At 45.0% G+C, this 22,123-nt stretch overlaps 1 protein-coding gene across 2 annotated transcripts in view; it reads left to right on the forward strand.

Annotated features, from left to right (window-relative positions):
• The first annotated feature begins 8,209 nt into the window (after nucleotides 1-8,209).
• slc12a5b (solute carrier family 12 member 5b) overlaps nucleotides 8,210-22,123 on the forward strand; it is a 38,264-nt gene continuing 24,350 nt past the window's right edge. For both annotated transcript variants that reach the window (XM_084679223.1, XM_084679224.1), the window contains exon 1: nucleotides 8,210-8,288. In XM_084679223.1, coding sequence (XP_084535349.1) covers nucleotides 8,234-8,288 — 55 coding nt within the window. In that variant the 5' untranslated portion in view covers nucleotides 8,210-8,233. The remainder of the gene's footprint in view (nucleotides 8,289-22,123) is intronic.

Here is a 22,123-nt window from a genome sequence, read left to right on the forward strand (position 1 = left end):
GACAGACAGACAGAGCCCTGACCTTGGAACGGGCGGGGGGAAGAGAAGTGAAAGAACCTGGTGAATCCTATGCTTCGTGCTTCCTTCAGCAGTCTTCTTGTTACAGGAGGAGCCAAGCCTTCTAACTCCTCAGCCCAGCCTGATGCCTTTCCTTGGTGGCCCAGCGTGTTTGAGGTTTGGTGGCCCTAGTTTCTTGCTTCACCACTGATTGTTCATTTGTAATGGGGTGCTGACATACTCATCATAAATAAGCCAAGGGTCTAGCTGCCTGGATCTGTCCATGTCACTTTGATTGCTGGGTCATTTCTGTCATCAGCTTTTCCCCCCTGAAGCAGTGATGCAGCAGCCTGCATTTCAGTTTTCTCAAAGTGTCCTCCCTGGAAATTGCAGTTGAATGAATCATACCAAATCGCAATCTCATGAATACAATTTGAGTGACCTATAACCAAATTTGCACTCAATCACAAAAACAGCCTTCCGGTTCTTTCACCCATCCGAGGGACCCGCACACTTGTATGTAAACAGCAGCCTAAGAATGGCCCTCATCAAAGCTATTTGCATAATTCAAGCACTGTGACAGTGGCCATTCATCTTGTATTCCGGAGTAATTGGGAAATGAATGATTTTCCTGTATGAATCTGCACAGCAGACTCCCCATTGGAAATCCATGAGATTTATGAAAGTGTAAATGAAGGAAGAGTATGATTGATTGGTTATCATGCATGCATGATAATGTGTCTAGATGACAGTGGGTGTTGCAATTTGTCCATTGTAGCCTCAAGAAGGATGGTGTGAATATTCCCTTCTGGTTCTTTACTTTCTAAATATGAAAAGTCAAATCCACTCAGGCACAGACCCTGAGTTTAGTCGATCCTGAATACATCCTGGATACATCCTGGATACATAGTAGATGTAAGCTTTAAAAAGGTTAGATGGATGCTTTAAAAGGTTCAGTGCCTCAATCAAAATCTAAATATTGAGTGTGTGTTTATGCAAAACATTTGTGACATGCGGGGGATCATATGTAATGACTGTAATGGAAGGGTTAGCATGTTTCTGACTGTTGGCATAATGTGAGGATGATGAGACTGGGTATCTGGCCATAGTGAAGGACAGCCAGAGAGACACACTGGATGCTCGGGTCAACCAGGATCAAATCCCATGATGTATCCTCTGCTTGGTGCTGCTAAACTGCATCACTCTATGGAAACTGATTGGAAAAAATGGTATGCCAGTTGATGGGCCTGTTTATTTCTCTCCTTCACACTCATTCAGGGTAAGACAAAGGGATCCAGTGTGTCAGAGAATGCTGCATCCACAGGTAGTCCTTCTCTTCTAATCTTTAACAAAGGTCCCTTTGTTGAGAAGCAAGCTTTGACACAGCCTCATGTTTGATCTGTATTGTATCATGTAGATCCAGCTATGAGTTGGGTTTCACCTCAAAAAATAAACCAGAATGAATAACCGTTTAGTGCCAAAGTACTGTAGGTTGGTTAACTGAGGGAAGCATCAGAGCTGGAGTAATTGAAGTCGTTTGAGGACAGGTCTGATTGACCCAAGGTCATTTGGAAACAGGCCCAGTTGAACAAAGAAGTTTAAGAATCACTCATGCTCCCATAAAGCTTGTGACCATGAAGCACCGCTGGCTTTAAAATACATATCTAGTATACATCATTAAGACTGTTTCTGCATTTCCCCGCTTACATGCATTTCTAAATAAAAAAGCATGTGTGTACACGTATGTGGATGTGTGTTCTTGAATGTTTTGTGTACTCTGAGTGTGTGTGTGTGTGTGGTTGTGCATGTGTGTGTGTGTGTGTGTGTGTGTGTGTGTGTGTGTGTGAACTAGCATCTGTGTCTCCCTGTAGTGTTATAGGACCACAGGAAATGACAGACAGATGGTTTGGAGGTCAGGGCAGCAGAGCCCCTGAGCACAGAGCCCATCACTTCTGTCTTTGGATGCCCTTGCAGAGCATCAGGGGACAGATTCAGGACAGCTCCATCTCTCATGCCTCCTTCCACCCACTCTCAGAGTCCCCTATCACTCGTAAATCTCAAAACCCGATAGAGCACAGTGCCAATAATGACACAGTCCCCTCCATAGTCTTTTAATGAATGTAGCCAAAATGCACTGCAAATCAACTTCAGGACTGTATGCTCCTGGAGTGCCACGCAGCGGCTTGGGTTCCGATCTTGGCAGTTTGCTGCATATTGTCCCCTCGCTCGCTCTCTCTCTCTCTCTCTCCCTGCCTTTTGTCAAACTTCTCTTAAAAACTGTCCAATAAAGCAATATGCAAAAAGCATATTTACATTTAGCAGACGCTCTTATCCAGAGCGACTTACAGTAAGTACAGGGACATTCCCCCCGAGGCAAGTAGGGTGCCTTGCCCGAGGACACGTCATTTGGCACAGCCAAGAATCGATCTGGCAACCTTCAGGTTACTAGTCCTATTCCCTAACCGGTCAGCCATCTGACTCCCCATATCATAAAAAAAAAGACTGTATGCACCACACTTTGTGTATTGTATGATTTTGCATATAGATCAGGAAGGGGGAAAAGTACATCAACACAAGTGCACCAAGAGTACACCAAAGGAAACTGAGCTGACCTGCACTCTTCTGCTTATCTCCACAGTTAGTGTATCAAATACGGAGAAAAGGCATGAAATTGCTGTACAGTATACTGTACATACTACTGCATATTCATCATTAAACACACAGCCATGAAAAGATAGGACAAGGTTGAGCAATATGACTGACAACATACAACATGACATGCACCGTGGAGCAGCAGTTTGTTTGTGGAGCAGGAGAGATAGCATCTGTGCAGAGCACTTACATTGTAAGAGGCCCCTACATGTGTAGGCCTCAATCTGAGTTGCCCTGGAGGCAGGCCTGCAGGCAGCCAGGCAGGGAGGATCTTCCCCAAGCATGGCACTCCCCTGTAGAAGGCTCAGACTGGAGAGCTACCCAGTCTACTGTAGCCTGCAGTGGATACTATGGCGTGTGAACAGCAAACTAGTTAGGCACATTGACGCTGTGTAGCAGTGAAGTCTGTGTGTGTGTATGTGTGTGTTACAGTAGTTCTCAATGTGTTAGTTCTGGTAGTTGTGAAGATTAATCACATTTAAAAACAGAATATTAAAAAACAGTCCAGACCTTAAGATCAACTATTTTCAGTTGCTGAATTTCCTGTTCCTCTCAGTCTTGGCCACTAATATAAAAGGACCAGATAGGTAAGAAACAGATGGTGGGAACTGCAGCTAGTTTTCCAGTAGAATAGCCAAGGTTTTGTTTGAGTTTAGGTGCCAGGCCAGTATTGACCCAGGGAAGGATGGAGATAGAGAACAGCAGAGCAATGGAACCCAGTCTGAGCCTGCATGAGCAGTAGAAAGAGAAGTGAATTTCAGCCTGGCCTGGGCTCCATGGCCTTAATCTGAGGGATTAGGGCATCATACATTTCAGTCAGTTGTGTGTGTGTGTGTGTGTGTGTGTTTATGCTAAACATGTGTGTTAGTGTGTGTAAATGTGTGTATTCTTATGCCATTGTGTGTGTGTGTGTGTGCACATGCGTACATGTAAACACCATGTCTGTGTGTGCGTGTATGCACAGTATTCATTTGCGTGTGCATGTGTATGTGATTCAAAGGCAAAGGTTGGCGTTTCATGTGCGTCGGGCCGGCATGCAGGAAGGGAGGTGCCCATGGGTTAAGAACTAAAGCCGCTTGGCCCAGATGAAGATAGCTCTCAGGCTGTCGGCCAATCACACTGCGACTGCCAACAACCCACTCTCACCGAGACACGTTTGAGAAGGCCACACCCCCCATATCACGTCTGATAGACCCCTTTATCCTCTGTTCACCCCCCCCTTCTGGAGAGCATGTGTGTTGGCTCTGTCTCCAACATGGAAATGCAGGAACCTGTTAGAGCTGGACATGTTGTGCTACTGTAGAATACAACCACCAATAATGTATACTCATCCCAGCAACAGTGGACCAACCTTCTGGGAGCAGGGAGGTATGTGGCAGTTTACCACAGTGTTCACATGTCCTAATGCTGTAAATCTACGCTCCGAATTTGAACCACTTCTCATATCTGATCAGGTCATGGGGCCAATTTGGATTTTTATCAAGACCTCATATCGGAACGCAGCACTGGAAAATATCCAGCACTTGTAACAAATCACTCCACTTCATATCAAGATACACATCAACTCATTAAAATCACTGAGCGTTGCCATCGCTGTCGTAGAGTGGCGCTCTGGGTTCCCATTCACACTTGTCACTCAGCTGCCTGCCAGCTGCAGGTACGTTTAATCATGAAGGAGCTTTTACAGCTGTCCAATCAGGCTTCTCCAAAATTATGGAAATCGGGTTTTGATTTCAATATTTGAGAGTGCTTTTAGTGTATATCCATGCTTTCGTAAAGATCAGAGTAAGGCAATGCCATACATCTGGAAGTGTTCGATAAACCAGTCCTTTCTTTGAGGTCAAGTATCTCTTGTGTCTTGACATCCGTCTTAATTAGCAATTTTACAAGAGCAATGCCACCACATCAAGGTTCAGTCATGCAGAGTATAGCGTGGTGTACCATGTACCAAGCATCCCTGGGTACTGAGAGAGATGCTTACCCTGACAGAAGCAGCTCTCTCCTTCTCTCCCTATGGGAGAACACAGACGAATGGCTGCTCTCCATCGCTGCATGCTCCTAAAATAGTCAACATTACACTGTGAAATGCTTTTAGGAGAAACATTATTTTCTGCTACTGTTGCTGGGTGGAAGCTTCTATTGCCATTGACACGAGCCACTCTGAAGAGTCAAACACAGTCTCATCTTCCATCCATCTATCTGTGACAAGCCAAATGAAATCTACCTCTATTAAAATGGTTTTGATATTGGATCAGTTTCCCTGACAACAACCATCAGGCACCATTATATACACAACTTATTCAGCAGGACCACAACAGCAGGTCAGTGCTCCAGATCTGATCAAAGAACAGAGCGGCATCTGGAATAATCACCATATCTGTTGTGAAGCTTAATGGTCAAGCAGTTCCTCTGCTTGATTGAAGATGTTTCTCATTAGTGGTAATCTTAATTAGGCAGCGAGTCCTCTCTGCTCATCAGCACAACCATGCCCACTCAGTATGACCCAGATTTGAATACTGGCTTAGATAGAGAGGCATGTGTCTTGTATTGTTGAAATCCTCAGATGCTAAGAAACCAGTTTTGAGAGGTTTATGGTAGGTGGATCAAAGATGTAAAATAAGAATAACTTACGGGTGGGTTCCCAGTGAAATAATTGTCTTGAAGTGTGCTTGCAGTGAAGAATAAGGGGTAGAAACAGTGTTCTCTCGTATCTACTGTAACCAGTACCACTTAAATCACTATCCTTTATAACCCTTAAATGTTTTTGAGTGATAATATATTCATCTGATAGTGTATTAAAACAAACTTGCCACTTAGAATGACCTGCATTCCTCTATGATAGCCAGCATCTTAGCAACCCACCTCCCTCCCCTGTGCACCTTGCACTTAATTAGTTTCACAGCCCTGGAGCGAGTGTGCACTCTGGACCCTTCCAAATACTTATGTACACCCTCCTCTTCTCCTCTTCTCCACCCAGTGGTACCCCAGCCCTGCTCATCAGTGACAAGCCCCTGTCCTCCGGCCTCTCACTGACGGCTCACAAGTCAGATATCACTGTTGCTGTCATGCTGATAGCTGGAATTGCGTTCCCTCACTGCTGTGTGATTGATCGATATTTCACCTAGAGTAAGAGTCATTCTAAATGGCAAGGCCCCCCAAAAAAATCCTAAGACGAAAATGTGTTTACAATGACTGTTTACAAAGTCAGTTTAAAGGAATTAAATGTGATATATTCACAAGCTAAACTTTGCATCGGATATGTAATATGCATTAGGTTTTATACATATACATGATCACCTTGTTCATGTTTTGTGTCATGTTCCCATTTGCAATTAAATTGCATTGACCTTTCACAGTTTGAATGATCACAAGGACATGTGATTGGCAGTACATACACATAAAGAGTTGTTTTTAGTCGGCCAGGATGTATTTCTGCTGACTGTCTGCCAAAAAACTGGGTTTTAGCAGAGGTTGCCCACAGTTCACAATGACATTAACAACTATGCCGTGTACATTTTTTCTTTTCTTAAGTAGTAGTGGTGAAGTCAGTCACTTCTCCTGTATCTGTATCTTGTTGTTGGCCACGTTGGTAGGCAGTCGGTGGCACATTGAGTGCTTTATGGATTAGTCCCTTCTCCCTCTCTCCTTCAACTCTAGTGAAGCACACCCCAGATACTATAGTACCATGGGAGAAAAATCTATAATCCATGAACATTCCATCCCAGCCTACCTCCTCCTTTGATTGCCCCTCTACTCATCCTTCCTTCTTTCTCTTCCCCCCATCTCATCGTATCCAGTTTGTTCCCTCCATGCACTCTTTAGTATCTCTTCCCACTCCCCTTTTCTTATTCCATTCTTTACTCCACTCACGTCCAACTTTTTCCTACTTTCCCTGCCAATCCCCACTCTTCTCTATTCTACACATTTCTTACTATTTCCAACTCTCTTTCATCTTTCCCTCTATATCTTTCTATCCCTCTCTATTCGTTGCTAAGTGCTGGCGTCTTCCCTATGGGTTAGCCTACATTTTCACTGGCTCTCAGGTCCTTCTCCTGCAGACCCTCTCCAGGAGCACCCTTTTCACATTCCCCATCTCCTGTTTATTAATAGAAATCTTCAGCACTCAAATGTGGATTGCGTCACAGTAAAGCACTAACTTCTAAAAACGACACCCTGGGATTGACATGTTGTTCTAGTAAAAGCTCTAGTGAGAATTCATTGACATGACTTCTTAATGTGGAGATTTTTTTTCAACCACCAAACCCAGAAACTATGTGTATGAAATATGTAGACCCCATAATTATTCTGAACTTCCTATCTGGCTCGTGTTCTTGCTCTCCCATTCAGAACACCAAGAACCCCCTTTCAGCTCTGCAGAGGTCATATGGAATACATAATTTTTCACAGTGTATAGCTGAGAACTGACAGGGCATATGTCCTCTCAATACATTTAAGTTAAAAGATAACTGTATATCCTGTAGCCATAAAAAAAAAATCTAAATTATATATTCTATGTTTGTACTACAATTGTAAGTTCTTGTGACCCAAGAAAATGTCTCAGCTTGACCTTGATACTGTTTAAGGCCTGTTGCAATCACTGCACATGAACAGTAAAAGCATTCAGCTTCAAATAATTAGACTCGATAGATTAGAGACTGTTACAGAAATGCAGCCTGCAGCCGTACTGTAGATAACTGTCTTTTACCAGGGACAAATGAATAAAAGAGAGAAACAGGAAAAAACTGAACAAAGGAGGGATGAATAAGCAGTAATGAAATGGAATCTTATCGTACATCTGAAAAGAACATCAAACAAGATCTTTAATCTCAGAAGGCAGCACTCTGTTATTAGATGCACATCCTCTTTCTCCATCTCTCCATCTCCTCATTTTTCTCTCTCTCTATCCTTCTATCCCTCCTTCCCTCTATATTTTACTCATCTCATGATGATATGGTGACTGGTGAGTGTGTGAGAGAGTGAGTTAGAAAGAGGTATAGAGAGAAAGATAGAGAGAGAGATAATGCCTTCTGAATGCATGATGAATTTAGTCATCAGGCTTAGACTGACTGGGGGCCGATTGTAGCAGTGTTGTGCGCGCAAGAGAGAGAGAGAGAGAGAGAGAGGGAGAGAGAGAGAGAGAGAGAGAGAGGGAGAGAGAGAGAGAGAGAGAGAGAGAGGAGAGAGCATGTGAGCGAGTGTGTGCGAGACCGTGCTCACAGGCGCTCCATCATCTACTATACCCTGCAGCCTCTCTCACTCTCCCCACCTCCTCCTGAACAGAGAGAGAGAGAGAGAGAGAGAGAGAGAGAGAGAGAGAGAGAGAGAGAGAATCACGCAACACGCCAGGGAGAAGACGACAAGAAGTGGGAGAGAGAGAGAGAGAGAGAGAGAGAAAAAATCCGCCGAGGCAAAGACTCTCCTCTCTGCACTGCTCTTTTGCTGAGCCTGAGAGGGACAGGAAAGAAGCAGTGAGCCGCAGAAATCAAACAGCGCTTCTCGACGTTGGTGCTATTATTCCTGCCGTGGCTCCAGCCCACAGAGCACTCGTCGGCGAGGAGCTCTGGAGCCCCCTGCGGAAGAGAGGATGCTAAACAACATGACGGACACGGAGGAGGGAGAGGGGGGACCCAACAGCCAGGGTGAGTGACGAAATCTGTCATGGAGATGTGAGGGGGTGTGGGTGCGTGGTACGGAGCATGTGTGTGTGTGTGCATGTGCGGGTACGTTTTTGTAAAGGGGGGGGGGGGGGTTAAGTGAGTTATGCTGGGGTGTCTGTCCACCTGTGTTTGTCCTCGTTAATTAGTTTTGTATCAGCGCGAGAGAAAGACACTGATTTTATCTGGAATGTTACCCCGCACTCTTTCACTGCTTTTCCCCCTGGTGTGCTGTGCTCACGCTTTTACTGCAAGGTTGCTGTGACAGGAATGATAATGGTGTTGGAGTGAGTGAGTGGAAGAAGTGAGGAGAAGAGCGATAGACCTGAGTGGGAGAAGAGAGGAGAAGAGAGATAGACCTGCTCCTGATGCAGTAGACGACCTGTCTGCTTTGGGGTTCTGTCACTTGGCTTCACTGACAGGCTGATGTTTGGGCAAGGGTACCTCCTGGGGATGCATTTGTCAACCCCCATCTGTTTGCTGAGGGTTCAGGCCATTTCCTCTGTTTACTAATCTCTCTGCTTTTTCTGAAGTTGAGTCAATATGGGCAGAGGACAGACATCCCCTGGACCCCTGAGTGTGAGTGGCGGAACAGTCAAGCCCAGAAATAGTCCCTTCCGATAGGTATGCAGAGGTTCAGCCTGTGGGTGATACATCCATCCTCCACGCTATGTAATAAGGCTTAGAGTGAACAGAGTGCAGCCCCCGCAGAGGGTCTAGGGAATCCTGTCTTTAGCTGCTTAGATTAAACTCCAGGGATCGACACAACTCATTCATGCTGATGTCTTTTCCCATCAACAACATCATCCCATGGGCAAAATGAGCCATTCACGAGGGTACTGTATATTGGCTGGTGTGTGTGTGTTTGTGTGTGTGTGGGTGTGTTTGTTTGTAGTCACATTTGTCACACTTTGTTCAGATTAACATTGAACTAAAGGAAACAAAATGGTTTTGATTCATGCAGTATTAAGTTGCAACCAAACTGCATTCTTATGAAAACACTTACTGAATGTGTATTTGTGTGTGTGAGAGAAAGCTTGTGAGTTCTCTCTGAAATTCAGCAATGCTGTAAGGCAGGATTAATTATGTGCTGATAAGACAAATTAATTATGAATCACAGGGATTTCCCTAAATGCAATAATCTGCTGTTATTTCTACATGCCAGTCTATTCGGCATTTTAACTTCACAGTGCAAATATGAGGCAATCCTCCAGTTCAGTAAGTACTGCAGTGTGAAGACAGTGACGCACATATTACTCTTGGTGCTGGCATGGGCTCTTCCTCGGTCCATGGTGCTGAATTTGGTCTTGTGGATTCATTATGTGTGAGTGTGCACTGCTGCTCCAGCCCAGGGTACTTCTTCATGCAGTGGTGCACACGTCATGGGATTAGACTCTGTCCATGGTGCTTAAACAGCGCTGTGTGAATTGTGTTCTCTCACTGCTGGTGCCCCACTCTATTACCAATGCTTACTCCAAATCTCTTCTTCAGAAAATGGTAGAATTTTCTATGTTGTGAGTGTGTGTGTTTGTGGATGAGGGCTGTGGGCACCTTTAAAGAATGTGGGCGCATGTGTGTGCCCATGCTAGCGTGTGCATGTGTGGAGATCATTCTGTAGTCTTCTTGGGATCTTGTTCCGCTCCTGGTGGTGCAGTGGTCTTGGCCCATTTTGGGCTTATCATTGGTCATTGTCTTAAGTTGAGTTATTACCCTCTACTGCATAAAATGGGCACAGAGCCTGTGCTGTATGCTGTACAGAGGAGGAATATGGAGATTAAATTGGCATGCCACCACAGCACCTTTAACTAAAATACCACAGTCACCTCCACAGCTATTGTAGGTTGAAAACGGTGGGATGCAGTGTAGGTCAGAGTAGACACCCTGCTCTGTGTGAGAATAAAGAGAGAAGGATTCTGGCAGGAAGATTTGGGATTGACTGCCTGCCTTGGCATTTGTCACAAGGCTTGCCATTTTACAGGATTACGGTAGAAATTGGATTAACATGAAAGACTTACTTTATGTCTATTGACTGGAGATGCAGTGAACACTGGCCCTCTTGCTGCGGTGTGTTGGTGCTGCTGAGATCACTAAAACACACACTCACACACTCTCGTCCTTCTCCTCGCTGAGTAAGAAGTGATGGTGGAGACTCTGACACAGCCAAAGGTCAGTGTTCCAGGACAAGATGGCAGAACGGTATGTGTCAGTGTAACACACCGTCAGGACATAGTAGTGCATACATCCAGATTATTACTGAAAGAAAGAAATGAATGGCTCAGTGAAAACAAGATATAGGCTAGGAAGCTCCAATTCTGCAGCAGAGCCTGCCATCTACTTAATGGTAATTGCTCTGTTGCTCTAATGTATAACTCAACATTACTGTAGCACTGGGTATTTAGGTTCTTCAGTCTGGTGGATTGTAGTGTTGGCTATGATGAAAATAGTTTTTGTTTTCTGTGACTAAACTCTGTCGTTTGTATCTCAGAGCGAGATATTAGGGTGAGAGACTGTGACCAGTAGGCTGCAGATTCTTGTCTTTCTTTTTTCTCCCTATTGAGCCTCAAATATGTGCCCATGGAGGGAGAGGCGGGGGAGTGAGAGCATGGCCAAATCAGATGACACGGGTTTAATTTTACACGTTTGTGAAATTGCTAGGGAGTAAGTGGACAGCGCAGAGGAGTGTAATGGCAAGACAAATGGAAATTGATACGCTTGATAAATAAGCCGTGGCCTGCTGTCAACTGGACAGACAGATTGTTATCTCAGGAGGGGAAGAGGACTGCTCAGCCATGACTCCCCATGATTCTGTATCCTGTGGAGTTGAAAAATAGAATTTCCTATCCTGAGTGTTTGTGTCACCGCTCAGTGTTTTTTTTTGTTGCCAAGTGGGCGTGTAATGGTAACGTGCAAATACACTGGTGCCAGTGAAAAACATGCTTCCAATTGTTCAGCAAGTATCGGGTATAAGATGGAGAGGGGAGAGCAAGGGTGAGACAGAGACAGACACTGTGTAGCTTAAAGAAAGAGAGCGAAAACAAGAGACAGAAACAGACTCCTTCAACCACTCCTACCCTCCTACTCCCCAGTTTGTTTCCTAAACTACAGTATGCTTGGGTTATGTCTGAGTGCATAACGCTCCATTCTCCTCTGTGTGGGATTCCACATAATTACATCTTGATTATCATTCTGTACGCTGACCGAGACATCAGCAGAAACTGCCTTTACAGATCGACAGAGAGAGAAAAGGGGCAAGTAGATGCAGAGTCTTAAAATGAAGTCAGAATACCCCTGAGCTTCACACACACTGGGGAAGCATCCCCTCAGTGAGGGTTCTTTAGCTCAGTGGAACTCAGAGACACGTCCCCAATTCCAATTATCATTAACAGCAGACGTATAGGAGCGCACAGGTGGAAGCTGACCTTTTGTTTTTCAAACCGTCATTTGAGATACATCATTATGCCACAGAGCAAAATAATGAGGCGGGGTCTGAGGTCTTCTCGTGGGGAAGCCAGAGAGTGATCATTGGGTACACAGAGGCAGACAGAACGAGAACACACTAGGAAAACAAGCCCAGAACAAGGATAGTAAGTAAACAAGCTAGGCTCCTCTAAAATGCCTCTCTATTATGCTGCCTTAACAACAAAAATAATTGAACTTCTTCTCAACGCTTCAAAGAAAACTGAGGGCGTCGAGTCCCCACTCTGCCAAGGAGCAAAGAAAATGGACGTGTTTGGCCCTAATCAATAGGCTATCAATGGGAGTGGTGCTGAGGTGAGGAGAGGGAAGAGGGGCTTGGTCCCTGAAATAGGCTTGATCATCAGAAACACTTTAATTCACTCCCTTTCTGTTAGAAATAAGTATTGACTTGCCTGGTGAATTATCTCCCTGCTTCCATACTGTCTTCTGCCTAGAAACAGCAATCATAGGTTGCTTAAGCATAATTGTTTTCTATGTGATGTACTGCATGCATGTACATGCTTGTTCCTTTGAACATGCTCAAGGATGCATTACTAATGGATGGATTCATCATTCAGGTATAGCCAACCACATAGCAGAACATGCAAACAGCACCGCGGAAATCAATTATTATCAGCATGAGAGGTACAGTATATAGTCAGGAGCAGTAGGAGCATTACTTTTTTCTCCAAATAATTATGAGCTATTTTTATCCAGTATTTACACATCCACTGTCAAGTCTAGTCCATATAATGTGTTTCTCTTCCTCACTTCTCCGAACATCTAAACAGTAATCCTCTATAATATCTTTTAATCTTGATACTTATAGACTTATAGACATAAAATGTCATATTTAAAGTTTACTTGGAACAACAAATATATACAGATTATTTTCATGCTCTGTCTCCTTGTTTGTCTCTCTCTTTCTCTCTCTCACACACACACACACACACACACCTAACATACATAAATCCGCAGAGTACATTATATGCACATTGTTCATTGGGTCATTTGATAATGTATTATTGTTTATGCTGCTGCTGTATGTACAGTGTGTGTGTGTATTCCCCATGGCTGCCCCCTTCCACAACACACTGTGTTTGTTTGCCCTTTTATGTGTAATCAATGATATGTCTGTTCTTTGCCTTGCAGCTGACAGCTCCTTTAAAGACTCCTGTTGAGATCATAATCAAAGCTCGATAAATTCCTTTATGCCATTAGTAAAATCGGAGTCTGAAAGGGATGCAGAAATAGTGGTTTTGTCAGATTAGAGTCTGGTCTTGTATCCCAATCAATCCTTTCCAATCATGGCCACAAATCACTGTGTCAGCTCTGCCTATAGCATGGTGAATAAGGGCATTTTGAGGAGCATTTTGGTCCAGACATCTGGGATTTATTCACAGGAAATAGCATTTATACCCAGAAACAAATATAGTAGTGGTCTGAAATACTGGTTCTGGTCTGGATAATGATGGACCCCAAAAGGTAAGATGGCAGACTCAAACGATGATAAAGGTTTAAGGTAGGCTGTACTGACGGAAGTGTTCTCTTCTGGTACTGTAGATGGACCACGAGAATATCTACAAGACTTTCCCCTCCAGCCAGGGCAACATACTGTAGATAGTCTGGGAAGCGCTTATGTAACAGCCTCTGGGGCCAGCTGAACGTTGTCAGTCTGAGTGGAAATGCAATCAGTTGTCAGAGTGTTATGCTATGACTGGGATGATGGGTGGAAAGAGAGAGAAGACTGTTAACATAAACACAAACAAACCAAATGTCCGTTCCTCTTAATGCAGCACACTACAGTACAGACAGAGTATCCAAAGACATTGACTGATTGACTGAGTCAATGTCTTGATAATGTGAATTTTCAAATGAAGGTTTTCTATCTGATGAGGGTGTAGGAGGCAGGCATGTAAAGGATACATTTGAAACTTCCAGAGTAACAATTCATTTTCAAATATGTTTAATTCATATATGTCATCCAGGTGACATATCGTATCTACTGATCAACAATGAATGTTCTTTCAACTAATCTTGAGCTACTTGATGTACTGTACTTGTGATCCTACAATGCAAACAGATTTACTTGACGTATATTATATTTTCAAAATGTCATTCAAAATTGCACCACCAGTGCATGACAGAACAGTGAGTGACAGTGTTGCAGGAGCTGGACTGGTGACCTGCCTGCCTGCCTGCCTGCCTGCCTGCCTGCCTGCCTGCCTGCCTGCCTGCCTGTCTGTCTGTCTGTCTGTCTGTCCGTCTGTTTGTACGTCTGTTTGTCTGCCTGGCTGCCTGTTTGTCTGCCTGGCTGCCTGGCTGCCTGCCTGCCTGCCTGTCCTTGTCTAACTGGAGCTGGTCAAAGTGAGCTCCAGGGCCATATGGTTCAGACCCTCCTGTGTTGTGTTGGGCCTGCGTTGACTAGATAGGATTCATGCCATATGTAAATGCAGACCACAGAAGCCACTGTGGGGCAGTCACCCACTAACGCTTCCCATGGACCCTCTCACTCAGACCTCATGGTGCTATTTAGTGCATTGGGAACATGTCCAACAACCCAGGCAGTGGGATTACAGCAAATGTTGGCATTATTTTTGATGTCAGATGTGATTTGATATCTCTATAGTACCACTTACATAACCCCCTTATCATTCATCGCTGTATTGAATTTGATTACTTTCAGGAGAATTGCTTTAACCAAATTGCTCCCCAACATGTCACCTCTGGCCACTTCAAGGTAAATGATGGATGACTGCTGGCGTTTGGTATTAGGACCGTAGTGCTTAATGGAAGTAAATGAAACATTTCCCCTTCAAGGTTAGTGGGCCTGACCAGATGCATCTTTCTATCTCACTCTCTCACTCTATCTCTCTCTTTCTTCCTTTCTCTCTCCCTCTAAAATTGCCTAATCTGCTGGCCAGATGTCGTCAGCTCATCCAGCACTGTTTGGATCTGAATCAATTTGCGTGATTGTCCATACGCTAATGCAGAACGACCCTATTGCAGTTTGACTGCAGGGAGACAGAGCGAGAGGAGGTGGACCTGCTCAGGTGGGTGCCTGGGCTGTTCTACTGGACATCTGCTCTCACACCTCGACAAGTCCCTGCTCTGTTAAACTCTGTTGATAAATGGTGCAGATTGTCCCCAAAGTGAGACGAGCTACATGTGCTAAATACTGTACATAAAGAATATGTGATATACTGTGCAGGTCGATAGAACATTTTTACAATTTTGTAATCCCGGAAACCTTTTAAGAATGGTTTTATACCTCTGTCAAATGTTCATTTTTGTTGTATCTTTTACTCAACGACTCCTTCATTCAGTCCTTTTCTGGTTCATATATCCGTTGGCAGGATGTAGCGAGAGAGACGAGCAGTCATTATGTAATTGTGGCGTGTGTTGGGTATTATGTCATTGCAGAAGAGCATTGCATTATATAAGGTCCTCCTCCTCTTAATACCATATACAGGAATTTAATATCGCTGCTCCCTGGTAATTCCACTGATGTATTCTCAGTTGATTTACGGCTTTGTTAAATTGCGATTGCCAGCTGTTGGCGGCTGGAGTGAAGGAAAGGACACTGGGGCTGGTTACAGCGATGATGGTGGTGATGTTGATGCAGGTTAAAGATCTCAGACCGCCCCTTTGTAAGGTGGGGCGGGGATGACCGATATCTGTGCATCCCTAGGTGGCCATGGATGTCAAGGCAGGGAGTTATGTTGAAGTTGGGCTTGCTTGGCTTCTAAACCATTGTCATTATGTTAGACTGTGTCCTTCATCTATTGAAGATGTCAGGATGTTTAAGTCACATTATAGATGATGTTTTATGCACTAAAACAGATAGACTGAATAAGAAGATTTAGGCCAGAACATAAAACACCCCTGTTTTTGTTGACATCAGTATTCATTAGTCAGCCAGTTTTACGTACTGTAAAACAATCACCATGACATACTGTTGTACCAGTACATAAAACCCTCACATTGGCTGCCGTTGAGTGTGTAACATCTTAACAAATTACGGGTCTTGATGCTGTGTACCGTATTGATTGAAAATCACTCTTATCTGTCGATGCAATCAAAAGCTGTGTTGTCCTGGCCCTGGTGGTTGCTGTGTTAACTCCTCCCTACTCTTTGAATGAGATCCCAGGATCAGACCTGCAGGAGTGCAGTACTCAGCTCATTATGAACATCTCTTGTCTTAACTGAAACCTCTCGAGAACTGCATTCTACTTGATGTGGGACCACAATCAGAAGAGGTCTAGAGACCACTTATACAATGCTGATGAGAGATAGACAGAAAGCGAGGGATGAAAAGATAGAAGAAGAACCACACAGAGCACATTGCACTAATCTTTCTGCTAAGCCAATACATCTGATGCTTTCTCTCCCACCCAGCGCTCAAAGATTGAAGATTATGAAATATAGCTCCGTCTAATCCCCCTCTCCTCGTCACTGTCCCTCTCCCTGCCAGATCTCAGCTGTCTTCAGAGGCATAGCAGGGGTCCACAGCCTCCTCCACGACATGGCTGCCTCCTAGACTACAGCCTGCCACGAGCCCCCTTTTCTTCACAGAAATGTATGTTCAAATATACTGTTCGAGACAATAGTGGTATTCAGTATTTTATCTCGTTATGGTGGACAGACAGGCGGATGTATACTTGTAATTCAGTAATGGAGTTGGTGTTGAGGATCGAGTGTGAAGCTGTACCTTGTGTAGATTACAGCATTGTTACAGGGCTTTGTTACCTGTTTCATATCCATTGACAGACAGCCCTCCCCCTAGGGTACCGGTAATGTAGTACAAACTCACACCATCCAACCAAAGTAGTAAAATATTTACCTGAGAGCCATCAATGTTTGCACTCAGTCTCCGTGAAATCCTGTCATTTTCACAGCCAGAAGGGCATACGGGGAGAAAATAGAACATCAAAGCAGGGGAACAATGCTCCAGTTCTGCTACGTCGTAGCTGCTACCGCGCCACCTATCAGCTGTGACTTCTTGCCTGATTAGCTGTGGCTGTCAACGGCGCGGGTTGATGATGCGCCAGCGTGGCGTGATCAAAGCGTTGGGTAAATGTTTTCACTGGGTAATGAGGTTCAGGAGCTGGCTGGGGGTTTTGATCATCAGAGGGGAGAGAGAGAGAGGCTGACACAAGGCAGCTGTGCCCACAGGAGGGACTGTTTGTAGTACAGGTAGCAGGGAGAGGATGCCACACAACCCATGGGTGCCAATGGAAAGCTAGGAGACAACTTTAGGAATGTTGAACATATAGAGCATGTAGAGCATCTCAGAAAATGGGGTATCAAATATCGGTGCAAAATATTGAAAATTATAGTGGTCGATTAAATGGCGAAAATCCCTTTGAGGTGCTGGGGGGGGGGGAGAGAAAGGTTGAGTTCTGTCCAGCCCTAGTGTGATGTACTGATCAGCTCATCAACTCCAGCTCTCTGTCTCTTCCTGTTTCTCTCTGTTCTGGCTCTTATTTAACACCCTGCCCCTTCCCTTCTCCATGTCACTCTCATTTTCACAACCTTGTTTATGACATGACAGGGCATGACAGGGTTTATAGGCCGATATTTGTATCTACAGTACAGAATCCTAATGGCCAAATACTGACAGGAGAGGAGAAAGGACACAAACACACACCCTCCCACACACTCTTAGTCTGGTCCACTACTCCTCTAACAGCACCATGTGTTGGAGGATAATTGATGCCAGATCATTGAACCACACATCATAGGGAAACAGCCCCAAGGAAGCTGCTCAAGGCCCACGCTCCCTCTTTATGACCATGTATGGTACTGTATGACAGACACCTACACAGGGACGCCACGCATCTCCAAGCACCAATAGCAGTAGGTGCACCTGAAGAGAGGGATGGGAGGAGCTGAAGGGGGGAAAGAGGAAGGAAAGAGGCTTGCATGTGTCTGTCCTCAGGGTCCCAATTGTTTTCCTCCAAAAAAGCCCATCTGAGTCACCCAGCAGACACCGCTGGTGCTTGCTGCCTTTCCAACTTTTTTCCACAAACAAACAAAGGCACATTTATTGTCACCAGATGAGATTAAGCATATGCATCATTGATCTTGGCTCTGAGGTCTGCTGTAATGTGCGGGGGGTCTCTGGGCTGGTTGGCATTGCAGGCACGTCTCCTCTCAGTGTCTGCTGGCTAGCTCTTCTCTCTTAGCTCTGTGGTCGGGCTCCACCAGCCAACCCAAATTTGAAGCATTTGAGTGTTCTTCTTAGTCATAAGCCTCTTAACAACAACACCTTGAAATGAACTTCCCTCAGGGAGCAAAGATACGGTTTATAGAGTCAAGGGAAAAACCCTAGTGCCGTCGTTGTGGTTGGTGCTCAAACATGCCTCTGGTCTAAAGATAGTAGCACTCTCTGGTTATTAGATTTATGAAAACAATTGAATGCCATTTTCAAAGTAAACAGAAAGAGAACCATGACATTCATTAAAATGCACAACCACTGTGGAAATGACAAGCTGTTATCAACATAAATGCATACATGAAAATCTATTTATGTTTAGCATACCAAATCTGGTGTCTTGCCACTTGCATGTTTGCTGCCCCTGGCCTTCTCAGCTGCAGGGATGCAACCAGCAATCCAGGTGTGTTGGTGAATATATCAGCCACATTCAAGCCAAAAAAACTGAATCCTTACTCTCATAAGATAATGTATTGATGTATTTTTATCAACTAATTCAGAAACGTCATCATGGTTTTAGTTGTTCGGTCTTTGGGTAGAACCCTGCTTCCTGCCCTTTGACATGACTTTGAAGCACTGCCTGCTGAGGTTTAGGATTGACTAAGCCCAAACAGGAAAAAGGGTAATCCTTTTTTTTACATTGCATTGGGAACCAGAGGGGCAGGATTAGGACTAACAAACAGAGGATTATCATCCAGCCAGCAAAAAGGTGGCCATACTCGGTTTTGGGCAGAATCTTTTTTTCCATTACATTTGTGAAACTGTATTCCATGCTTTTATTGTAGGAATCCATGAACAAGCTGTCGCACAACCACAGATGTTCTGTCTGAGATTTAGATTGACAATGTGATTCTTTTGGTGTAGTTTCACTGACAGCCAAGCATCCCTTAGCATGCTCCTGTAATGTCATGTGTTGCGATATAAGTGGTGTCACCATTGCATGACGGATGACATCCGTGTGAGGAGAGGAGCGTCCGTGTGGCTGTGTTCTGCCTGAACGAACCATGAGTAACCTTCAGCATGGAGCTGAACAGCAGCCTCATAGACACATGCCATTCACAGATCAGCCCCCTCCTCTGCTGTTCCTCACAGAGAGGTTGCGTGTGTGACGGTCTGAAGCTCAGTGGAAGCAGCCTGTCCACAGGACTCCACTCAGCTACAGCCCTGGGCTGCACTTTAGCACCAGAGCTGTGTGTGTGTGTGTGTGTGTGTGTGTGTGTGTGTGTGTGTGTGTGTGTGTGTGTGTGTGGGTGTGTGTGTGTGTGTCGCTTACCCCTCATCTACCTCCCTCTCACGCATCACCTACATTCTGGACTCTGGAAGGATATCACTATTGTCTGGCATCGACTATCATATGCTGTGTATACAACATGCTGTAACTGTTGTGCTGAACTGTTCAGAGGGGCACAAACACATAGGCTGATCACAGATTTAAAGAGGAATAAAGCTGTGAGCGTATGGATTCTCAGTCTGGTGTCCTTCCTCTGCAGTGTGAGCTCATTCTGTAGCCTGAGCAGCTGCCTGCACCATCGGCCAGGCTTCTCTCCTCCCGACTATATAGGTCAAGCTGCAGAGAAAGATCTTAGCATTCGAATCAATAGAATTGACACAGCAAAACGATATACCTTGAAAATATTTATGGAAACATCACAATTGCGTGCCATACTTCCCTGGGTGGTATACACATGCAGCCAAAGCAAGTACACAACTGGCTGCAAATACACCCCCTAGGGAATCTTAATAGGAATTTCTATGTACTGCTATTTCTACATTGCATGACCTGCTTAGCTGCCTCCACAGGTCTGTGACTGCCAGTCCCCCTCAGAGTCCCCCCCCCCTCACCCTGTCACCGCCTGCTAACACGGTAACAAACACAGGAACAGAGTGCTCTCATTATCGCCAAGGCTCCAGTGAGGAGGCGTCTCCCCTGAGTATTGTCACCAGAAGCTTGGTGCTATTCTCCAGGGTGGCCATGTGTGTGCTCTGCACCAGAGGCAGGCTGTGGAGGTGTGCAGACTTGTTCAAGGGTGCAACATGATTTCAAAGATTCTGCAGTCTCTGCTTGGTGAGAACTGCATTCAAAGGCAGATCATCTAGAATAGAATCCCTTTCCCATACAAATGCCTGATCTATTGAAAGGCAGCGTGAGGATTCAGAGATGAGAGCTGAACTGTCGGTGCTGGGTCCAGGAATGACTTGGTCCGGATGACATTCGCCTGGAGAGGAGCCCATATTGGTGAGACTGCCCTAAGTGGGTCACTTCACCTCTATTCCTCTGTACTCCAACATGGAACCTGCTCTCTCGCATCTCTTCTCCTCTCACTTCTCTCGTCTTCTGTCGAGGCTTCTTTTCTCCAGTGGCCTCCTCTTTTCTTTCCCCTCTTCTCCTGTTCTCTCCTCTCTTCTCCTCCCTTCTCCTCCAACCTCGTCTCCTCTCTTTTCTTCTCCTCCTTGTGGCGTACTTTGAAGACGGTCGGCAGATTTATTTATATCCTCTCCGCTGTCAGATGGATACCTGGGCGGAGAGAGAATCCTGAGAAAGACAGTTATATAAGAATTAGAGGAGTCAGCTTAGCTCTCACACTCCACAACGAGGAGGAGGCAGGCAACAGTATAGCACCATTCTCTGTAATATTATGAATGCCATTTGTGAAGCCCTTCTCTTCCACCATAACAATTTCCACCCAGCAATTTTTTAACATAAGTACTCCAACATTGAGAGCCTTTTGAAGACTTAAGAATTAAGAAGGTTTCCTTGCTGTACAGAAAGTGGGTGAGAGAGAGAAGAGAGAGAGAGGGAGAGTTTTATCCCTGTGCCAGGTTCAACATTACTGTACATTATACAAGTGTCCTGGACAAGGAGTGACCCAGACACTGGCCCTCTCAGTCCAGTCAAACAGTGCCAGCCTGCATACCAAACTCTGATTCCATTAATACCTGCAAGCCTGTCAATAGCTATAATTTAGACAACAAGGGGCTGTAATTTCATTTGGATCAGATAGGGTCACCCTCCCACCACATGGCCTCCTTATCTTATCTTCCCTGCACCATCTTATCTCCCCAGCACTCAGTTACCTTCCAGAATAGGAAGGGATGGAGGAGATCACAGAAAGATTGACCTGTGCCATTGACTTCAGTACACTCAAATGGTGGTGTGGAGGCAGTTTAATAATCGAATTTCTGGGACAATCTGGGTTACCCTCAGGGCCGTGTGCATGGAGTACCTATTTCAGCTGACAGCTTTACAGTGTACTGGATCTCTTTCAGTCAATCTCGCAAGGCAACAATGTGCAGGTGGTTTATTAGTTTAACAGCACTGTTTATTGTAAAACCAACAATGCGTGGTGTTTTAATTGGTAATGGTTGGCAATATTCTCTTCTGCCGTATGGTTTTGATATAGATATTTAACTGTGTGAAAAATGCTGCACTTGCCTTTATAAAGGGAACCATCCGTAAGTAACTCTCCAACATAAAGCTCACACTGAAGTGTGCACACCAAGTGATGTCTGGTTTCTTACAGCCATGCAGGGGTAGGTAACTCAGTGTTGCTAATTGGACTTGATCACAGTTCACCTTCCAGTGACTTCAAGGACAGCTCTCCTGCAGTGACTTCCTGTCCGCCTCTACCTCTCACACAGAAAGTGCGGTGTCATTCCTCCACTTGGTATTCCCTCCACTCTGCCTTACGGGCTGCTTACTCTTTTACACAGCAGTGAATCTTTTTGATGACAATTGGCAATGAAAGGCACATTTGACATTTCAAGTGGATGCGGTGCTGGCAGAGTGTGATCCATTTCAGAGGCATCTCTGATGGCTCGACTGAGGATGATGAGCAGAGGAGCACTGCGACAGCAGCTCTGAGAGCCAGACAGGTGGGCAGGCAGACAGATAGGCATGCAGGCTAGGGCATGCAGGGGGTATGCCTGGCAACAGGCTCTGCTGACCCTACTCTAGAGGTAGAGCCCTGGATCATTCTCTGCTCTGAAAGAACAGATTAAGTGACATACTTGGAGGAATTACCTGGAATTTCCCGGCCACAGTTGATGTGGGGAGTGTGGTCATGTGGCGTTTTGCAGGTAGAGGTAACAGTGAGGTTGTTGAGGTAAAGAGTCACTTCACATGCAGAGGTTAATTTCTGCCATCCAC

This window comes from Hypomesus nipponensis, chromosome 18 (assembly GCF_054491055.1).
Source record: "Hypomesus nipponensis isolate SF chromosome 18, ASM5449105v1, whole genome shotgun sequence".
Taxonomy (NCBI): Eukaryota; Metazoa; Chordata; class Actinopteri; order Osmeriformes; family Osmeridae; genus Hypomesus; species Hypomesus nipponensis.